The sequence below is a fragment of the Leucopleurus acutus genome (assembly GCF_964270905.1).
Source record: "Leucopleurus acutus genome assembly, chromosome: 18".
Taxonomy (NCBI): Eukaryota; Metazoa; Chordata; class Mammalia; order Artiodactyla; family Delphinidae; genus Leucopleurus; species Leucopleurus acutus.
This window is the reverse complement of record NC_139160.1, coordinates 2,501,385-2,522,641: the sequence shown is the minus strand read 5'-3', so window position 1 is coordinate 2,522,641 and position 21,257 is coordinate 2,501,385. Positions and strand designations below refer to the sequence as shown.

General features: G+C 43.1%; 1 protein-coding gene across 1 annotated transcript in view; it reads left to right on the top strand.

Annotated features, from left to right (window-relative positions):
• Positions 1-6,757: 6,757 nt before the first annotated feature.
• The window catches only part of SACS (sacsin molecular chaperone), a gene marked incomplete at its 3' end in the record, with an annotated part of 28,069 nt that continues 13,569 nt past the window's right edge, over positions 6,758-21,257 (top strand). Inside the window, exons 1-4 of the mRNA XM_082859722.1 lie at positions 6,758-6,830; positions 9,554-9,700; positions 11,760-13,251; positions 13,863-13,954. Of these exons, the coding sequence (XP_082715848.1) occupies positions 6,815-6,830; positions 9,554-9,700; positions 11,760-13,251; positions 13,863-13,954 (1,747 nt within the window). The 5' untranslated portion in view covers positions 6,758-6,814. The remainder of the gene's footprint in view (positions 6,831-9,553; positions 9,701-11,759; positions 13,252-13,862; positions 13,955-21,257) is intronic.

Here is a 21,257-nt window from a genome sequence, read left to right as displayed (position 1 = left end):
TGAAGCTGTTCGTTAGAGCTGCGTATCTTCCTGACACTTTCTCCTCGAGCCAAATGTGTTTGAGCCTCAAACCCGGAGGTCTGAAGTATTGCTTACCTTTCCTGTCTTTTAGTTGATCAGCAGTGTCCTGCCTATCAGCTCTTGAATCTTGAGAACCTCCTTGTGTTCTTGACAGCTGAACAGAGGAAGAAGTGTTGGGAGATCCAGACTGCAGTTAATATTATACTATTTGCTTCACAATTTGGAGAGAGTTATTGTTTCCTAGTAAATGAAAGTGAGCGTCTCTGAGGTCCTTAAGGGAGGCTTAGGCTGGCCTGAACAGAGACCCGGCGTTCAAAGTATTTTGTCATCATTCTGTTTGAAACAAAATATGAAGACTGAAATGGGCAACGTTTAAGGTTTCGTTGCCTCTGGAGATGAACACGACCAGTGTCACTTTGCTCGGTTGAATGATTTAGGGTCCAAGGAGAGAGGCCCAAGCAGAACTCCCAAGTCTTGGCAGGCTCAGGGGGAGAAAGCAGGTAGCACTGTTGAGGTTATCTCTGCGGCTTGATTTCTCTTTGGGAGAATCACCGCCTTGCTATGGGCCACTGATTACAATCTACCAAAAGCATTCAGTGTCAGGCTCACACGGCGGTTAGGTGTGTTGTCACCAGCAGGGTTCTACTCCGTGTATTCTTCATTTTCAAGTCCTCTTTAACACCTGGAGACATCTTCCTGTGTTACAGATTGCCTTCCTTCCTCCCTTCTTGCTGTTCTTCTTTAAAAGTACCTTAGCTAACTGAACTGGACTACTAGTCCTTGGCTTATGCATAGCTCTCTTTTAGTAATCAATTCATTAGTTAATTCATAATAGAATGAACAGCCTTGATGACATCATCCAACTGGAGAACTAGAATGCTGTTGCCGGTTTCCTTTCCCTCTGTTCTTTTCTTCCCCAGCCTGTATGCCTGTCTCTTTTGCCTTACCTCTTCGTGTGTTTTATTCTGTTGCCTTTTTATAGTTGTTTCGATAGTTTTATCGTAAGTGTGTGTGTGTGTGTGGATACCTGTGTTTGTATGGATGTGTGTGTATAAGCTAAACAATATACTGTTTACTTTTAGTTGTTTATGAACTTAACAAGAAGCTTATTATGCTATATGTAGCAACTTGGATTTAGCTTTTTTCACTCAGTATTATGTTATGAATATTCACCCCAATTTATGTACAGTTTAGTTAAGTCATTTTCATTGCTGTATAATATTCCACTGTGTGAATATGTCATAGGATTTGGGTTGTTTCTGAATTTTTGTTGTTAACAACAGTACTGTTGTGATTATCTTTGTACATATTTCCTGTGCAGAGAGGTTTTTTTTACAGGCTTGCCTTAAGATTCAGTGGGAACACGTATATGAAAGTGCTTTATAAACTGGGAGCTGTAACAACTGTTAACAACCATGTTCAGATTTGTATTTTAGAAATGGGGACTAGAATGAAGATGATGTACAGAAAGTAAGGAGACCAGATGGGAGATGGTTATAAAAATCCAACAGAAGTTGAGAGTCTGAACATTTGGAAGTGGAGAAGACCGAGTTAGATGTGAGGGGAACTGGGAATGGACACGCTGGTGCCACTGTCGGTGGAGGAGGGCCGCTGAAGCACCTTTTGGCAGGCCGAGCTCTGGGAGCCTGGAGGGCAGCCGTGTGAGGTGGGGGGGTGGACGATGGAGATGGTGGAGTCGTGATATGGAGAGCAGTGTCCTTCAGAACCCTGTCCTCCCTGTCAAGGAAGGGTCAGTTGCAGAGGCAGTTCTCACCTCTTCTACCAGAGGCGAGAGCCGGGGTAGCGTTTGCAGACCGTTGCCTGAAAGTCACTCCTCAGTAGCATGAGTGCGCTGCTGGGGAGAAGTGGATCTGGCATTTTTTCAGAAAAGCAGTCCATTACCTGCTCCTGTGGGTCATGATCACACACTGTACCCTGCCTTTGTGGGAAACAGAGCAGTCACCGAAAGGAAAACGAATATTGAGGCATTTTTCAGGAAAGCCAGTTGGGGAAATCATAGACCCAAGCAGCTTCAGAGGTTGGAGTCCTCACTTATCTCTTCCTTTCACATCATAGCTTTTTTATAACAACGTCTATAAGCAGTTTACCAAAGTGTATTTCTAGGAACAGTATCTTATAAGATGCTCTTCAAAATAAATGAAAAAAAAATTACTGCTAAAATTTGTGAAATACCACATAGTATAATCCTTTTAAAGAAGGTTACCATAATATTAATATGTTGAATGCCCTAAAGACCAAATTATTCCAACAAATTAAAGCCGTTTTTTTTTTTTTTGGTCCTCTAATATCTGTCGAATCCCATGGAGCTCTGTTCTGAGTAGTACTCTCTGGAAATGCTGATCAAAATAATGATTTTGTTTATGTTGATAATCCTGATTCACCATAAAATTTTTAAAATTATTCTAAAGCAGAATCTGTATATCTTTATCTATTTGTAATTGTTTAAGGAAAAAGCATTTACATTTCTAAATAAAATTTTTGACTACATTTTTGTTCTCTGGAATACTCACTTCTCCAGAACAACTTATTTCCTTATATGAACACTTAACAAACAATCTTTCTTTTTTGTTGTTATGCATATACATAAATCCACTCTTTTTTAGATTCTTTTCCCATATAGGCCATTACAGAGTATTGAGTAGAGTTCCCTGTGCTATACAGTAGGTCTTTATTAATTATCTGTTTCATATATAGTAGTGTGTACATGTCAATCCCAGTCTCCCAATTTATCCCTCCCCCATTTCCCCCCTGGTAATCATAGGTTTGTTTTCTACATCTGTGACTCTATTACTGTTTTGTAAAACAAACATTTCTTAGGTGAAAAAAAATGAGGTAAAGTTTTGAATTTACAGAATTAGGAACTATATTGCTTTTCATAATTTTATTTTCTTTTTTCAGTTATCTGACTGGATCAGGATTGGAGATCTGACTTCCCAACATTGTCATCTTTTTGTAAACCTTCAATCAAAAGGCTTAAAAGGGGGAGGTATAACATTGACTTTACCAGGAGTGAATTCCATTTTTAGTTGCATAAAGATTATGTTTTAAAAATAAAATGAATGTACATAACATTTGGGTGTCATGAGGGGCTGTCAGGGCCAGAGGAACACAGGTGTGGGTGGAGCCAGTGAGCTGTAAGGATGCGTTGGGTGGAGTAGTCTGCGGGCAGGGTCCTGTGGATGCTTGGTCCTGGCGGGTAGTTGTACCAAAATGGTGCAGATAAATTCATAGTGATGGTTTTGTCTTAAGCACAGATTTCTTTTTTACTTATAAACAGATGTATTTTTATTCTGTGCATCTAAGAAATTATTTCCCTTCGCCCATGCTCCCTACGCTTTGCTGTCACCTGTCTGAAGGTGACCTGGTTGGTCAGTTCGGAGAATCTCCAGTTTAGGAGAGACTTTAGGGTATTTGAACTGGGCAGCCGTTGAGACATTGTGCCGTATTTCAAAACACTCAGAACATCGGTTGAGTTTGCGACCATTAAGGATGTCATAACAGGCACCAGAATCTCTGGCTTATTACTTAGTGGCAAAGCAGCCACAAAATAGCACCATTTATTTCATTTGCTTCGGAAAATAGCAACACCCCGCCATGTTCTTTATTTTGAATTAATAATCTTATGTGACATTTGGTATATGTTTGAACAGTTTTTAAAAACCTAATTTGTAGTTTAATTAAAAACCTTGAGTTTTGATAAAATTGAATCTGCTTTACTTTGTACTGAATCTGTTTAGTCGGGTAGCCCTCGTACCAGAGGGCTGCAGTGAAGTGTGTGAAGTCAGAACTTGCACACCTTCATTGTGTCTCAGAACCAAGTAACATGTTGATAATAGGCCAGAGGACTGGACTTTCTTCTAAACTGTTTTACCCGTGTTCTCAGGTCGATTTGGTCAAACAACTCCCCCACTTGTTGATTTCCTCAAGGACATTTTAAGAAGATATCCAGAAGGAGGACAGATTCTTAAGGTGAGGTGTGGGTGTGTGCATGTGTGCATTTACACTGATAAAAATGAGACAGAGTAGTATTACTCACAAGGCCTGTTAGTATTTACATTTTAGAATTTTGTCCAGATTTGAATGGCTGTGTCTGTTTCCCTCTGCACCTGCAGTGCATACGCTGGATGGGATGGCTTGAGATGCAGTCCATGTAAATATGTGAGGTTTCAGAGGCAAAGGAACCCCCTAAGCTGCAGTGTGCTGTAGTCATGCAGTGTTGCTCTAGGAACATTTATTTGGTAATTTTATGTAATTATATAATGTAATTTTATGAATTTTATGTAAAACATTGTGCAGGGGCATTACAAAACAACCAGCCAACTAAATAAAATAAGACAAAACCCACATTCAGGGGCCATGAACCCATGCCTGTTTGACTCTCCTAGATTTAGAAGTTTGCTTTTTGGGAGAGTTTATTTAAAAGGATAATTGTTTTAGTTAAGTATTTCTATTTACAATATATTCTTTTAGTTTGAATACACTCATTAAAAAAACAAACTGAACAATCATAAAAGAATGCAAATGGAAGATACTGCAAAAGTTAGATTTTGTATTTAAGCTTAATAAGAAACTTCCTTAATTAAGTGTAAAAGTAGATCAGTTATTATGCATTTTCCTCTAATTATTTAGTGTTTGTTATGTTCAATATCTTAGCTCTTATTATATTTTCTAGTTTAGATGGTAACATTTTAGAGAATAAGCACTAGGTCAGTTTAGCTTACCTTAGTATCAGTCAGGCAGTACCTTAGTATCATGCTCAGGCAGGCGCTGACTGAGGAGTGCTGTACCCTAGGGAGTTTAGTAATGATGAGGCGCTGGGGCAGTTTAAGTCTGTCTCTGAGAACAGGATCGGTGGCTCACAGAAGGCTAATTTGAAAGCCATTTTTATATTGAGATATTAGGAAAGTGAAGGTGGGAAGGGTGTCATTATTGGGTTATGGGGGTAGAGAGAGGTGAACAGAATAAATTTAAGATAGGATTTAGTAGGGCCTCATCAATTCAAAAATGAGTGATAGAGATCCTGTTGGCAAACAAGGCAGTGGTCATGAGCAAGGTCTTTGTACATTCTTAGGGTCAGCAGCGCTGATGTGTAGTCCTTCCACTTTGCTTATTGTGTAGATATGTGTGCCAGTCAACTCAGTATGATTTTTGTCCCTTGGATATTTTAGTAGAATTCTACCACTTTAGATGTAATAGGAATCTTAGAATTACCTAGACTTAGGCCACCACCTTGTGTGATGTTTGCTGAAATAGATCCAGAGAATTTCAGTGACTAGCTCAAGATCTTATGCAAATTGGCACATTTATTGCCTCTTCTTCTCAGAATCAGTTTGAAAGAAATCCCCTGAGAAGAAGGGCCCCATCGTATTTTTTGTTCAACTTGGGACTGATAGTTGGAGTCTGGGACTTGGGATGTTATCTTGTTTTCTTCATCTCTGTTGCCTAAAATGCACACAAGTCTCAAGTAGCTATCCAGATGAAAGCAAGATCCAGCCTCTAAAGGGCTCTCGTCCTGTAAGTTAAACTTGCATCTTGCTCCCTATTTAATTTTTATTTCTACCTTTAATATTATTTTATATTATACCCTAATGTAAATAAGAGTGCTAATTTTTAGGGATTCTACTAGACTAAATAGGGTGGGAGTGAGTCTTAAAAATCCCATGAGAAATGGGAAGTTGTGTAAACAGGAAGACTTTGCAGCTGATGAGGAGGTAGATAAAAGCGTGGTCACGTGTTCGTGTTTGGGGTTGAACGGCATGTGGGATAACTGTCCCCAGCCTTCTGGTGGGCACGGGGTGAACTAACCACCCACCTGCTGCCACAGCCAGCTCTCATTTGCACACTGCTCCCGCACTCAGTCTGATGCTTATCTTGTTGCCTGCAGGCAGTGTGCCGTGTCACCCACTCTGATGAAGGCTTTGCTGTCGGCATGGCTGTAGTATCAGTGTGCGCCCTCTGTAGTTCCTGCCCATCCCGGCCACCCCCCACCCCCGTTAGTGATTCCAGGGTGCTGGGAAAGTAAAAAACAGTGCTCCCAAAAGTTAGAGGTTCACGAGTGTGCTAATACGGGTGGATTATTCTGTGTCTAAAGACCCATCATTTAAAATATAACCCCTTGATTCGGTTTGGTCTAACTCAGAGCTCATCCAGGAAATTGTCACCTGTTCTGTTTTTTTTTTTTTTTTTTTTTTTGCGGTACGCGGGCCTCTCACTGTTGTGGCCTCTCCCGTTGCGGAGCACAGGTTCCGGACGCGCAGGCTCAGTGGCCATGGCTCACGGGCCCAGCCGCTCCGCGGCATGTGAGATCTTCCTGGACCGGGGCACGAACCCACATCCCCTGAATCGGCAGGCAGACTCTCAACCACTGCGCCACCAGGGAAGCCCTGTCACCGGTTCTTTACGTTAGACTAAACTAGGTCGAATTGTACTAAAATATCCAAGGGAGAAAAATTATACTGAGTTGGCTGGCGCACAGATCTACACAATGAGCAATGTGGAAGGACTACACATCAGCACTTGCTAACTGTAAGAATGTGCAAAGACCTCGCTCACGATGCAAATAGTGGGTTTCCTTTACTTATGTGTAATTACTTTTTAAATATTATAGGTAAATACAAAGATGGGCAGTATATTACTGTTTTATTAAATATTATTTTTTGGTGTATTTCTTGAATAGGAATTAATTCAGAATGCAGAAGATGCTGGGGCCACAGAAGTTAAATTTTTATATGATGAAACTCAGTATGGAACAGAGACTCTTTGGTCAAAAGATATGGCACAATATCAGGGTAAGAATCAATAATTAGTTATGGGCAAGTTTTATTTTATGTACTAACAGGTGAATTTTAGTGATTTACAATTGAGTGTTTAATGAACAGTCAAGTTACCACCTGTCCTTCACTTCTTGGCGTATTTAACTCCAAGAGATGTTTTTCTCTGCTTTTTGTGGGCAGATGTCTCTGCTAGTTGGTATTTTTACAGAGCGAACAATAAAAATCTTGAAACTCAGAGTAATAAGCAATGTAAATACATAAATCTCTTATTCTGTTCAGTCAACTTGTGAGCATTTATATCATTAGCGAGACAAATAGAACACTTCTGTGCATTTGGAAAGAAGTTAGAGGCTGTGGCTTTGTGTATCACTTTGTGCTTTGAGAGTGCCCTTGAATTATTTTGAAGTAGGGTGAGAAGAAAGATTGAAGGAGAGAAGTGAGTAAGGAAAATGAAAGTAAAGACAGTAAGAAGCGATAACGAACGTAAAGACTGCTGAAGTCCTGCGCTTTGAAGTGCTGTGTTGAAAAGAATATTTGTAACTTTTAGTGCAGCTTTAAAGTCAGTAGGGTGATTGTGAATGACTGTGTGTGGTAGAAAGTTATCGAGAAAAGGGAGGGTCAGTTCAGACTTTCCTGGACATATTTTTAAGGAGATTAAGTCATATATTTTTTAAGAGGTTTCATGATTTAGGAGGGTAATCAACATTACTGTTAAACATCTAAATACTAAATATTTAGCATTTATGATATATTTATTATATAAATAAATACATATATTTATTCTTAGGTCATATTTGTGATATGGAAGTTGCATTTTAAAAATTCTATAAGGAGATGGGATGAGACATAGTATGGCAGGAGGTTTTCATTCTAGCCCTGACTCCTGCCCCCTTCATGATCTTGGGCAAGTCAGCTCACCCCCATTGTTCATTTGTTCGGTGAGAGGGTGAAAACAGTCGGGTTTCCTGGCTCTGAGAGTCTGTGATTTAATGTAGTCATTGTTGAAAGATACCCCGTGTAGATATGAGGGACTTTTGTCTGAACCCTGATCCTGCACGGGGCTACCCGTGGCCCACGTCCGTGGGGTGCTGGTGTGTGGAGTGTCAGTCGGGCCCGCCCCTTGTGTTTCCTCCCTGTGCCTGGGCGGGACCCTGAGGCTGGCTGCCTGTCAGCCTTCTCCCCTGTGGAGCGGCGAGAACATAGTCCCCCCCCAGTCACTTTGAGGGTTCAAGGAGATTGTGTGTGTCACAATGCTTTCTGTCTGGTGTCGTCTTGATTTGGGGAGTGTCCTGTAGAACTGTATACGGGAAGAGATCGGGAAGAGATCCTGGAAGTATTCTGCTTCACAATTCTCTCATGTCTAGGAGTTTTTCCTTCCAGCCCTGACTTCACCTCATTAAAAGAAAAAATTATGAAACAAGATTATTTAGCTGAGTTTATGCGTAAGCATACTTAGAGAGAGGCTCTTTAAAGTGACGTCAGATTAGACAATTTTTTAAAACTTGCACATACAGAAGGAAGTGGACATGATCTTTGATCTCTTTAATTAACAAATGTTTGTTGAGGGCCCTCCGTGCTTGTGGTGTTTGAGGGTCTTTCTCTCGCATTCAGACATGAGCGGTATCTTGGCTGGTGTCATCTTCTTGGGTCACAGTTTTTTCCCTTTACTGACACTTAGTGTTGTACACGAGAACTCTTGAGTTGAACTTGTTTGTTATGTAATGAGATTACAAAAGACTCAGAATGTCAGATCCGATGCAGAAAACTCAGAGATCTTCCCCAGTTTCTCACTTTACTAAGGATTTCAAGGATGTGGTTAATTAAGAGGTACAAGTGAAGGAGTGTGGCGAAATCTGGGGCTCCCCCAGGCCCTTTCCTGCTGTGTCTGAGGACACCCTGTGGCCTGGGTTTAGCAGAGGCAGCCTCCCTGTGCTTGTCCTTCCTACAAAAGCCTCGCGGTCTTGGCCTTTTCATATCCCCACTTTGACTATTTTCCAAGTAGCAGCCACGCCATTTTTGTAAAGCAAACTGTGGCCAGCATCCCCATATCTGTGCTTGAATTCATAGGCACGTGAGAAGGGTTCTTTTTCACCCTATGAAATAATATATTAACAGGGTTTCTTTAGTCTTCTTATACATTTACAGGTAATTCCATTCACAAAAATAAATAAATATTCTATTTAGGAACAAATTTAAAAGTAGTACACTGTGATTAATTTTCTTCTTTGCCCTGTGTTTTGAGTATGTAAGTCCATAATTTTTCCTTTTTGGATTTTTGGTCAACAATACTATATTTCTTCTGCTGGTAATTTTTACCATTAATTTGTAATTTCTGGTTTTTTTTTTTTTTTTTTTTTTTTTTTTTTGCGGTTACGCGGGCCTCTCACTGCTGTGGCCTCTCCCGTTGCGGAGCACAGGCTCTGGACGCGCAGGCTCAGCGGCCATGGCTCACGGGCCCAGCCGCTCCGCGGCATGTGGGATCCTCCCGGACCGGGGCACGAACCCGCGTCCCCTGCATCGGCAGGCGGACTCTCAACCACTGCGCCACCAGGGAAGCCCCGTAATTTCTGTTTTTAATGTGAAAACGACCAAACTGTAATGCTCAATCAGTCACTCCAGTCATTGCTTTCCATCTTCCCATCAAATAAGCAATGTTATGTAGCGGAAGTTATTGTAAGAGAAGTGAACACCCAGGCTCCCTTCTTTCTCAACACCTGCATGTGCCTCTCGATGCCCAGGGCCAGCGCTCTACGTGTACAACAATGCGGTTTTCACCCCGGAGGACTGGCACGGCATTCAGGAGATAGCACGGAGCCGGAAAAAGGATGACCCTCTGAAGGTCGGGAGATTTGGAATTGGGTTCAATTCTGTCTATCATATAACAGGTATGGTGTTGGCTTTTCAGTCTTGAGACTGAAAATTATTTTAGCCTATATTTTGTACTTCATTGGGTTAACTTCAGAGATGATACTGTTTTAAAAGGCATTTTTCCCAAATTCTCTGTCAGTGACAAGAAGTATATCAATGAAATATCAGTGCGTCTTGTGTTTTCTCAAGTTACCATGGTAACTATACCAAATCTTCATCATGTGATGCAAAAGTTAATGCCATCATTTCCGGTGGAATCAGTGTAGTATATTAAGTCATTTTATGTGAGGTTTGAGATTTTACGTGAGCTGTTGAAAGCCTACACAAAATTGTTACTCTAAAAACTTTTACACTGCAAATCTTTAAGAGTCAGGCAAACTGATTTTCACAGATTTTCTTGTACATAGGTTTAAATAACAGGAAGAAGAAAGTATAATATCCAGTGGTATTGAATAACTGACAAGGGGAGGACCTTTGAAATGACTCTGGTTTCTCACTTTCCTCATAAAAATTTTACTCTCTTTAAACTTACGAGTATTTTAACCATTACTTTGAAATCATGCTTGTAATCTAGAAAGAATATGAGGTTTCTGATTCATAGTTATAGTAGGAAATACTTGAAACTCTTAGGGTAGACACCTCTAATGGTATATGGCTGTTCTTCCAGAATCAGAGCTCTTAGTATTTACTATAGTTTTGTGATAAAACTTTTTTATGAGATTAGCACTTGTTATCGTTTAGTTTGAAACCGCTTGTGCATTTTGAACTTGCAGGAGAAGGAGGGTTGAGCTGGCAGAGCTGTAGCTGTAGCTAGAGTGGCACATAATTTATTGCCCAAACTGGGACACTGCTGAGAGTGAAAGAGGTGGTATTATTCTCAGACACTGGCCTGAATTGGGACTGCCCTGGGCAAGTGGGATATAGGGTCACCATCACTATGGCCCACTTTTAGTAAGCCTATTTTTTAAATTGCATTTACATTATTACGATATATTGTATGATATTGTGTTAAGTAATATTAGTTATGTGTTATGTAATAACAGTGATGAAATCATTATATAACAATTATGCGAATATTAATATTCATGTGTTCAAGCATTTGTGAGTTGCTCCTCACATCTGTGTCATGTAGTAGTCTTTAAATTTTATGGGGCACACACGTGAGTTGCACAAGCATGGAGCCAGCTGTACGGGAGTGAATTGTTTAGAGATTCCCCTGATGGCCAGCATCTGCTCTCACTGTGGATTTGTTCGCTGTCGGAGAACGAGCACATTTATGTGGGACAGTGTTACCCGGGGTGCTGTTCTCTAATCCGAGGATCCGCGAAGGTCTTGAGTCCTGCTTTACAACCATCAGGAGCCTCCCTGACGTAGTTTCAATAGTGGGAGTGGAACAGGGAGTGTGGACGAGGGGGCCGTGGACCGGCGTTGCTGGTGGATGTGGTGGCTGGGCCGCGGTGGATGTAACATTTCCTACTTAAAATACCCGAGAGCTTAGGAGTCGGCGGTTGTGACACCTGAGGCTGTGGTCAGTGACCATGCGTATTACAGGTGGACCTCACGGAGTTGTGTCTTGTGTGAAGGTTAGGCCCTCAAGTCACTGCCCATTTCTCACTCGCTCCAGGGCACGGTGCTTGCTGATCATCTGTGTTGTTCTTTCCCTTCCCTCTTTTCTCAGAGGATCTGTGGTGGAAGTTTTATTTTGAGCATAGGCTGCAACTCTGTTCTGTTTAATTGGGTTCACTTGGCTATGGGGAGCGTGTAAATATCCAAATTCTCTTTACGTATTTTAACTGTTTAATAAGTGTTTGAAGATGTATCTTAGGTTTTCACAACAATCATGTAAAGTCTCTCAATGCCTGGTACTTTTTGAATCAAAAGAGAAATCATTTTTGTGCTCAAAGAATTATATTTCCAAAGCTAGATTTAGTTTGTTTTTAGATAAATCTGTGTAGAGTCATCTTGTGGCTCATGCTTTTTCATGTGTAATATATGATAGTAACTATGTATTGTAGTTGTGCTTACAGTTGTCCTTTAAATTTCAGAGTTGATCATGACTTGAATTTTCCTTTACAGATGTTCCTTGTATCTTTAGTGGTGATCAGATTGGGATGTTAGATCCTCATCAGACACTTTTTGGTCCACATGAATCAGGCCAATGTTGGAATCTCAAAGAGGACAGCAGAGAAATTAGCGAACTTTCAGACCAGTTTGCGCCATTTATTGGCATCTTTGGAAGCACCAAGGAGACGTTTATAAATGGCAGTTTTCCAGGAACATTTTTCCGTTTCCCCCTCCGGCTACAGCCCTCCCAGCTTAGTAGTAACCTCTACAATAAGCAGAAGGTTCTCGAGTTGTTTGAGTCTTTCAGGGCAGATGCGGACACGGTGCTGCTCTTTCTGAAAAGTGTGCAGGACATCTCCTTACACGTCCGCGAGGCCGATGGAACAGAGAAGCTGGTCTTCAGAGTGACTGCTAGTGAGAGTGCAGCCCTGACACAGGAGCGGCCGGATTCTATAAAGATCCTGGGGGCCGCCATCAGTAACTATTGTGAGAAGATTCCCAGCAACAGCATAACCTGTGTCACGTACCCTATAAATATAGTTTTAGAAGATGAGAGTGCCAGGGGTGCACAGAAAACGTCTTGGCTGGTGTGTAACAGCGTGGGTGGGCGAGGGATTAGTAGTAGGCTTGATGCGTTGGCTGATGAGTTGAAGTTCGTCCCCGTCATTGGAATAGCCATGCTGCTGTCAAGCCGAGATGAGCAGGAGGGAGGAGCAGCGTCCGAGTTCTCCGGGAAAGCCTTCTGCTTCCTTCCTTTACCGCCTGGCGAGGAAAGCAAAACCGGCCTCCCAGCTCACATCAGTGGCTTCTTCGGCCTGACGGACAATCGCAGGAGCATCAAATGGAGAGAGCTGGACCAGTGGAGGGACCCGGCCGCCTTGTGGAATGAGTTTCTCGTCCTGAACGTCGTCCCTAGAGCCTACGCCACTCTGATCTTAGACTCCATAGAACGTCTGCAGGCGGGAAGGAGCCCCGACCTGCCCCTGTCGGTGGACGTCATCTACAAGCTGTGGCCCGACGTCAAGCGGGCCACGGCGCACTGGCAGCCCGTGTTGGAGCCTCTGTTTCACGAGCTGTTCCAGCACGCGGTCCTGTATTCCCTCAGCGGCCACTGGGTCCCCTTGGAGCAGGCGTGCTTCTCGGAACTGGACGAGAGTCTGGAATGCACCAGGTCCGTGCTCAGCTATCTCCAGAGCTCAGGGAAGCAGGTCGTCAGGGTCCCGGCCCACGTGGCCGCCGCCGTTCAGCTTGCCGTGTCCAGCGTGAGGCCCGTGAGGAAGGTGACGCCCGCGTGGACCCGGCAGGTACTGCGGAAGGCAGCGCACCTGGGCGGTACCAGCGCCGCTGAGAAGCTGCATCTGCTAGAGTTCGTGCTCTCCGACCAGGCCTACGGCGAGCTGCTGGGGCTGGAGCTGCTGCCCCTACAGAACGGAAGTTTCATCCCTTTCTCCTCGTCTGTGTCCGATCAAGATGTCATCTATATAAGCTCAGAAAACTATCCCAGGTATGCGCGGACCCCACCTTCTGCCCCTGCCCGCACTTCCAGTCGGCTGCTGTGAAATTCGTCAGCTGTCAGTGTGGATGTTACCTTAGGGTGACTTTTGCAGAGCTGCTTGTTAAAATAGGAAAGGATACATTTTTACATTCTAAGGTGAAAGGCATCCAGATGTTTACCAGTTAAAGAGTGGGTCCAAGCAGTTGTTTTTCTTGGAAATTCCAATAACAGAACACAGAAAAGAATGGTTATAAAGAGCTAATAGTAACTACAGTTAGTCAAACGTGAATTATTTTGATGAAGTTAATTTAAATTAAAATACCACACTAAGTAATTCTTTATAACTCAGGGTGTGTATTGGCATTTCAGAAAATAAAATGAATTTTATTCTAAGAAGTTTAGACAATTTCTGGATTTAGATATAGTCCATGATGTCCTCATGTTTTAAAGTGAAGCCTGGGTAATACTTGATCAAAAAGTGTTGCAGTGTGATTAGATGTGTGCCTTATAATTGATGTAATATAGTAATTACATTTAACTGGCTTGAAATTATATGATTGAATTTCTGTATCTTAGAATTGTTAGAAGATTAAAATTGCTGTGTGTCTTTCACTCTTTAGGTCCCTTTTCCCAGGTCTTGAAGGAAAATTTATTTCGGATAACTTGAAGCCTCACCTTCTGGCTGCTTTAAAGGAAGCTGCCCAAACCCGAGGTATTATAGCTGTTTAGTTGTTGTTGTTTTTTTAATATATGTATTGATAAAAATGACAGTTTATGTAAGTTTCCTATTAAGTTGAACCGTTACGAAATTATTAGTTATCCATTTTAGACGTTATCACTCAGCAGTTCCATGTGGTTCAACTTCACGTACTTGTTGTAGTTTAAGATGTGTCAGTGCTGGATTCTGACATCCAAAAGAATCCGAACGTGATACTGTATTTAAAAGTCTCTTGTCACGGTCTGGCGGTGTGCCTTTATGGATGTGGTCCCTGGCACGTGCGCAATGCTTTGCAGGTTTCAGTGCTCCCTGTTTCTTTTCCATTTGTGCCCCCAGCCTCATCCCTTGTAGCCTATCCGGTGGTGAGGGCGCTCTTGTGGGTTAGAGGGCGCATACGTGGAGAGAAGGTCGTCAGCCTTGCTCTGTCCTCACACCACCTGCCTCCTCAGTTCTGTGTGGCTGTCCTGAGGCAGCGTCGAGGAGATGCAGGCTGACAAAATGACCTCTGCCGCAGGGCCAGGAAAGGGCACTCCTGGGGTCGTAGTGAAGGCTGGGTGTCCTTTATTGGGAATCCTTTTTGGGAAAAAAATCACCATGGTTCTGTTTAGTATTATCTTTCAACTTTTGTGAGCATCCTTTCTCTTGTAAGACTGTTGCCTGAACATTTTCAAAGTTAGATATTGGCCTGAAAAATTCTAGATTTGTCCTACTAGTTGAGGTTGTAAAGCATATTCTTTGTTATGTGTCTTTTATACTATATGCTGTTTTCTTTTCAAAGGTAATGATTGTGCATCATTCATGTAAACAGAAGGGAAAGGAGCTGGAATGGGGGAGGCGAGTTCAGGATGGAGCAGAGTGACGCTGAAGGGAGTGCGGGTGTGAACCGGGAGGGTGTCCCTGGAATACTGCTGTTCCCAATATCGAGATCCCTTCCTTAACTGGGAATTGTCATCTTCAGAGTAGCGTTTTTGGGAGTCTAAATGTGGATTCCTACTACTCTGCCATTCTTTGCTCCAAAGTTTTAGAAATCCTTACTTTTCAAATTCTCTATTACATTCTTACATAAAAACGTTACGTTGAAATATAATGTACGTACAGGAAAGTATACATATCTTAAATGTAGGCCTAATGAAGTCTTATAAACTGAACATGCCCAGATCAAAACCAGAAGACTGCCAACACCCAGGGACTCCTGGCTGCCTTTTCTGTGACCGTCCTGTCCACTCAAGGGTAACTGTGACCCTGACTCTTAATAGCACCGATTGCTTCAGCAAGTTATTGTACTCCCTGTGGGGGGAATCACAGTGTGCACTCTGTCCGCTGCTTTCACTTACTCCGAGTTTGTGAGATCCGTCCAGGTTGGTGCACGCAGTTGTAGATCATCCTTTCTCATGGCTGTGCTATTTCATTGTGTGGTTTTACTTCCTTTTGAAGACAGATTTTTTGTTAATGGCCGGTAGTTTCTGAGGTAGATAGGGGTTTGGAAATCAGTCAGAAGTTATTCAGAATCAAATCAGGTGGAAGGGGTAGAGAACCAGCAGAATCATACTGCTTTTACTCAAAATGTTCAAGTACCCTGTAGCACAGAACATGGCCACAGCTTGCTTCTCTGGCCTTAGATGGATGGGGTACCTATTGTAATATTTTTAGGGACAAATTAAATTTATATACTCTTAACTTTGGTAATTTGACATTGTCATAACGCTGAGTCTTCCCACTTGGTATGTCTTTTCATTTTCTCACCTACTGTGGATTCTGATTTGTTATTGTAGGATCATACCAATACCATGTTTTATCTCTGGTTCCTGGTTAATTTTTTTTGACTGTTAAACTAGAAGAGATGTCTTCACTGTGTTTGTTGCCCGTAACCTGTGGCTCAGTTACCCCAGAAGTTGTCTTCGTGGTCACTTTTCCTATCTTGATTAAAGTACTGGCCTGCCACCCTTGTGATTATTTAATAATCCTGATCTCTAGCCTTTCCGGTATTTTTATCTGGCCATATGGGTGATGGGTAACTGATTCCTGGGTATCTTCTCTATTGCTTTTATACCATTGGTTCCAGACAAAAATTTGTTTTTGATACTACTTTATTGCCATGTTTTGGGAACATTAAACATGAAACATGTATAGGGGCTGATGGGGACCCAATAAATGACACCTCTGCTTTCCTGAGAGCCGCGTCAGTGAAGAGATGCACAGAGAGGAATCCAGCAGGTAGACGTCGCCAGTCTCCCCTGTGTTACTGATAATCCTGGTAGTGGGGCTCCTGGCTTGCGGCGCGTGGTGGGCTTGTGCTGTGACCCCTCCAGAGGCGGGTAAGCTCGCCAGGCCAGTTGCAGGGGCACTGGGAGACCTCGGGCTTCCTTCCTGGGTACGCCCTGCCCCACAAGTCTCCCTGGGCAGGGGCAGAGCCTCTTCACCCGGACTGGTTGATAAGTCATTCCTCTTTCTGGTGTGTGGGGCAGGTGGGGAACTACGAGTGGGGAGGGGAGGGGCCGAGAGTATTACGTCTGTGTAGCTCCCTGCCTATGGTAGGGAACGTCCCAGATGTCTAACAGCACTGGATCTTTTTTGCTCTAAACAATGACTGTGTGATTGTTTTGCTGACACAAAGCACTGTGGACTTCTGTTTACCAATTATCAGTAAAATCTGGCCAATTTTGAAAGTACTGCTGCATACAATTGAAGTATGAAGTTTTTTTCCTCTGCAAGGGGTATTTCTCTAATTCTGTAGCCCAAGCAAAATCTGTCTCATTGTGTGGTAGTTTTGCTTTTCACTTGCTTCACATTTAAAATCCTGAGCTAAGTATTAAGTTACTACTTGTACTTTCACCGTTTACCTCTGTTGCCTCTTTCCCGTTTGCAATTACACGCTTCCGTCTTTTCCGTTTGGGGGAAAACAAAACAGACCTTGACTTTGATTCGCTTTCTTGCATCCCGACATAGTCCAGCTTCTGGAAGGAGTGGCGTGTGTTTGTTGTCTGTACTTTCTCATCATCTGTTATCACAGCACATGGACTTTTGCTTCTACATCATTCCAATAAAATTGCCTGACTGAGGTCACCAGTTAATGACTTTTTAAAAATTATAAAATCTAGTGGAATGTTCTGTTCCTTTTACCTGATCTCCCTGCAGCTTTGGTATTATTGGTCACTCCCTCTTTGAACTCCCTGGCTTTGATGCTACCACTCTCTGGTGTCCTTATACTTCTTTGCCTGCTTCTGAGAATTGTTTGTGAATTCCCGTTCCTCAGCTTACCCCCCAATGGATTAGTTCAGGAACTCCTTGCTCAGCTCTCATTTTGTTCCTCACTTTCTTCGAGTATACTCATTCACCCCCGGCATCCACTGTCACGCATATGTAATGGTCTCCATACCTGCAGTTATCACCCCAGTCTCAAGAGGGGCAGTGTAGTGCAGTGTAGTGGTTACAAGCCTGGGCTCTGTGGCCGCACAAATCTGGGCTCAGAGTCAACTCCTCCATCGTGTGACTTTGAACAAATTACCCGACCTGTCTGAGCCTCTCTTTCCTCATCAGTATCATGGCAGTACAGGAACATCCTTCCATTAAGAGTATATCAGGGAGATCAGCTTGGTGCTTTGTGACCACCTAGAGGGGTGGGATAGGGAGGGTGGGAGGGAGGGAGACGCAAGAGGGAGGAGATATAGGGATATATGTATATGTATAACTGATTCACTTTGTTATAAAGCGGAAACGAACACACCATTGTAAAGCAATTTACTCCAATAAAGATGTAAATAAAAGAGTATATCTGGGGCCCTCAAGATTCAATTACATGAAATGCAAGATTGCTTTCTTACAAGTGGAATGAAATGAGAAAAAGCGTTGAGTGGAGGATGGCAGGCAGTCACAACTTACCAACTGAATTTTATCCAGTTTGCATTATCGCAGCGGGGCAGCTTATTGATAACCTCAATTGTAATGGTTTAGTCGTGGTAGGCGTTTCTCTGAAGATCGGATGATGTGTACAGAACGTGTACAGTTTAACACGCTACCTGCTCGTAAGAAATGGTGATGAGGTGGCAGCTGCTATCATTCTGCCCCTGGAGTTCCTTAGGAGTCTCAAGGTCGGCATTCTCCCAGCTGGGGTCCTCATCCTCTCTCTGCGTCTGTCTCTCCTTTTGCCCGGTCCTTCCTCCTGAGAAAGGCACCCGTTACCATGCCCAGGAATGAACCCCTCGCTCGCCATCCTTGTTCTCCAGTCTCTGGGGTCTGGGGATTGCATTTTCTCTGGCTGTGCTGCAGGCCCTCTGTCTCGGGGACACGTCGTCACTGTGCCCACACCCCTCGTCTCATCACCGCCTGCCCTGCTCGCGGGTTTCGAGCAGATCCTGACGCGGGGCAGGCGCGGTCTTGTTCGTGTGGCCTGCGGGGCATCCCGTGGTTGGCCCCTCGGTGTCCCTCTTCTGTTCTTGTCACCACAGGCGCTTGCAGGTGCACAAACTTGAGTTCCCTGCACCCTGTGAGACCAGAACCCTGTGAGATTTGTCACCGCCGTGCAGCATAGCGCCCACTTCAAGGTGGGTGCTTGGTAAATTTTTTTTTACCTGAATTAAGGTTTTCTCATACCTGTGTTTTGCACACGGTGTTCCTTTTGCTTAGACTACTGGCTCCCTCCTCCACTTGGCCCTGTGACTTTCCTTCACCTTCTAACCCTCAGCCCACGCGCCTCCTCCAGGCGGCTCCCTTTCCCACTCTCGCGTCTCCGGCCCTGCCCGGCACCGCAGGCCTGAGGGGCCGTCTCTGGTTCACGCCCGGACCTCGTCGCAGTCCATGTGCTCCCCTCTGCCTGGTCACAGGCACGTTTTCACTGTGCCTGACTACGAGTCCTTGAGAGCAGGGGCCGTCGGTTACTTCTTTTGTACTCCCAGTGCCTGGGTGACAAGCTAACGCTAGGCCCCCGCGGCTGGGCCAGGTGGGATGGTGTTGCACGGACAAGACGAAAAGGCAGACCCCCCACTGTGCCTGTGAGTCAGGATTTCTTGTGTCTTCAGTATCTCCTTTGCTCTCCACAATCCTGAGATAATCGTCACCCTCCTTTGAGGGCTGGGGACGTTGAAGCCGAAAGAATTTGAAGGATTTACGTGACCTGCTAGAGCTGCAGAGTCGGAACGATGATTCTGTTTTGTTTTGTTTTTCCTATTACAGATCGAGATTATTTCTGTGTTAGGCTACCTGAGCAAATGGGTGACAGTCAGAAGTTAGAGGAGCCGGTCAATGGGTTTTGGAGGAAATAAATAGAAAAAAAGTTGAGTCAGACAAATGGTAGGAATGCCTAATAGTTTGGTTTTTTATTTTTTTATTTTTAATTTTTTAATGGAAGATTTCATTTAATTCAATAATTCTTTAATTTCATCATATATCCAGTAAGTGTTTGAATTTCCAATTATCATCTTTCTTTTACAGTTTATTTGAATTAGGATTTAGTTTGGTTTTAGTTCGTATTGAAATACATCTTTAAATCTTAAATGTACATTCTGCTACGTTTGGAGTTTTGTTTATGGCTTTTCTTTTACATAATGATGTGTAAGATTCTGCAAACTGTGTTATCTTGAGATACAGAACAATTCCTGTAGCCGTCATGTGGGAATTGTGACAATCTGGCTTTTCTAAGAACGGATTTACTTATATTCTAGCACAGCAACCTCTCTGGGGATACTCAGGTATGATGACTAAACGTGTTCATTCGTAGCCTGATGTTTTTGTTCATTTGATTCTTTGAATCCTGGTTTTTCGCTTACCTAAGTAGCTAGAAGTTATATCAGTATTTTTTTTCTGGTGGTAATTATTAAAGGAGAGAGGAAACTATACTAGTGGAGTATATAGGTGGTTGTTACACATACCACAATAAAACCATATTCAAATGACTTGGAAACATTCATTTCATCGGACATTTAGTCTCAAATGAAAGAATTATCTTGAAATTGGTATTTTAAGCTGTGATATTTAATGGGAAAGTGTGAGAGTGCACACACCTATTATATGATGCACATAAATATTAAGATTAAAAAGGTCAGAGGGGGATCCTTTCTGGGATCTGTGCCGATGAAGTGAGAGGCCCTGCGTGGACTGGCCACCGAGGAGCGTGGTCCAGTGTGCCTAGTGCCCCCGGGGAACAAGCAAAGGTAGAGTGGCCGCCAGCTCCCATTAGGGACGGCCGCTGACTGTTCGCACAATGCTGAGTGTCAGTTATTGACTGTCTTTTTTTTTTAATAACAAGTTTTGACTCAACTTGTATTATTTCCCCCCAGTTCATGTTTCACTTGGAAGATCAGAGGATGTAAGATTTGCTTTACAGAAATTGTTTTTCTAGTAAACATTATTTTTTGAGTCAGTCTCTTCCTTGAAGCTGAAATAAATTTAGAAACCAAGTCATTGTTATAGTGGTAATTCATATAAATATTAACTTTGGTTTCTAGCTGATCATCCACACCTGCCATGAATGTATATTCTTATATTTTTAAGGTGTGAGCAAAGAGGAAGACAGGATCTTGATGTCAGCAGGCTGCACAGTTAGCGCCTGCCCTGGGGACTCTGGGTTGTGTCAGCCATCTCCCTACTTGTTGCCCGTCTCCTATTAGGGATGGAAACTAGGAAGCCGAAGCAGTGTCAGTGATGACTTCTGGAGAGAAGTTGGTCACGAGTGCTGTTCTGAATGACGCTCGTGCCTTCTGAGGTAGATTGAGGTTTCCGCTGGCCCCCTTGGGGTGTTAGGTGCTGCCGCCAGGCTTGCAGAGAGCCCGAGGGAGTGCTGAGCCTGCCGGCGGGCTGTCCTCGCCTTCCCTGTGTGCTCATTTTCTTTCCCTTTTTTCCTTTTCCTTTGAAGGTCTGCCTGACTGATGGCATACCATTTAACTGGCCCCTCACCTTATTTTGAAGTAGACTGTAATATCCTATTTCCATTCATGATGAAAACCTTTCTCAAAGTTAGGACTGAACATAAACACATAAATAAACAAAAAACATAGTGCAGTCCTTGAATAGTGATTCAGCATGTCCATGTGATTATCTTGAACCGATCTATAGGAAAGCACAAACTACCTTGAGAAGAGCTATTTCTAAACAGACACATCTGTTGAGAGTTTAGATAAGCACTTTCTGTCTCCAGGGACACCTAACAGAACTACTTAACCTCTTTTGACAGTGCTGATGATTTTAAAGGCTAGGCCACAGAAACACAAGTCATTTATTAAAACGCTGTGAAATTATTTTACTGATACTGTTGGAGATGCTTTACAACTTCAGTGACTTTCTAATCCAGGGCAGGGAGACTTCT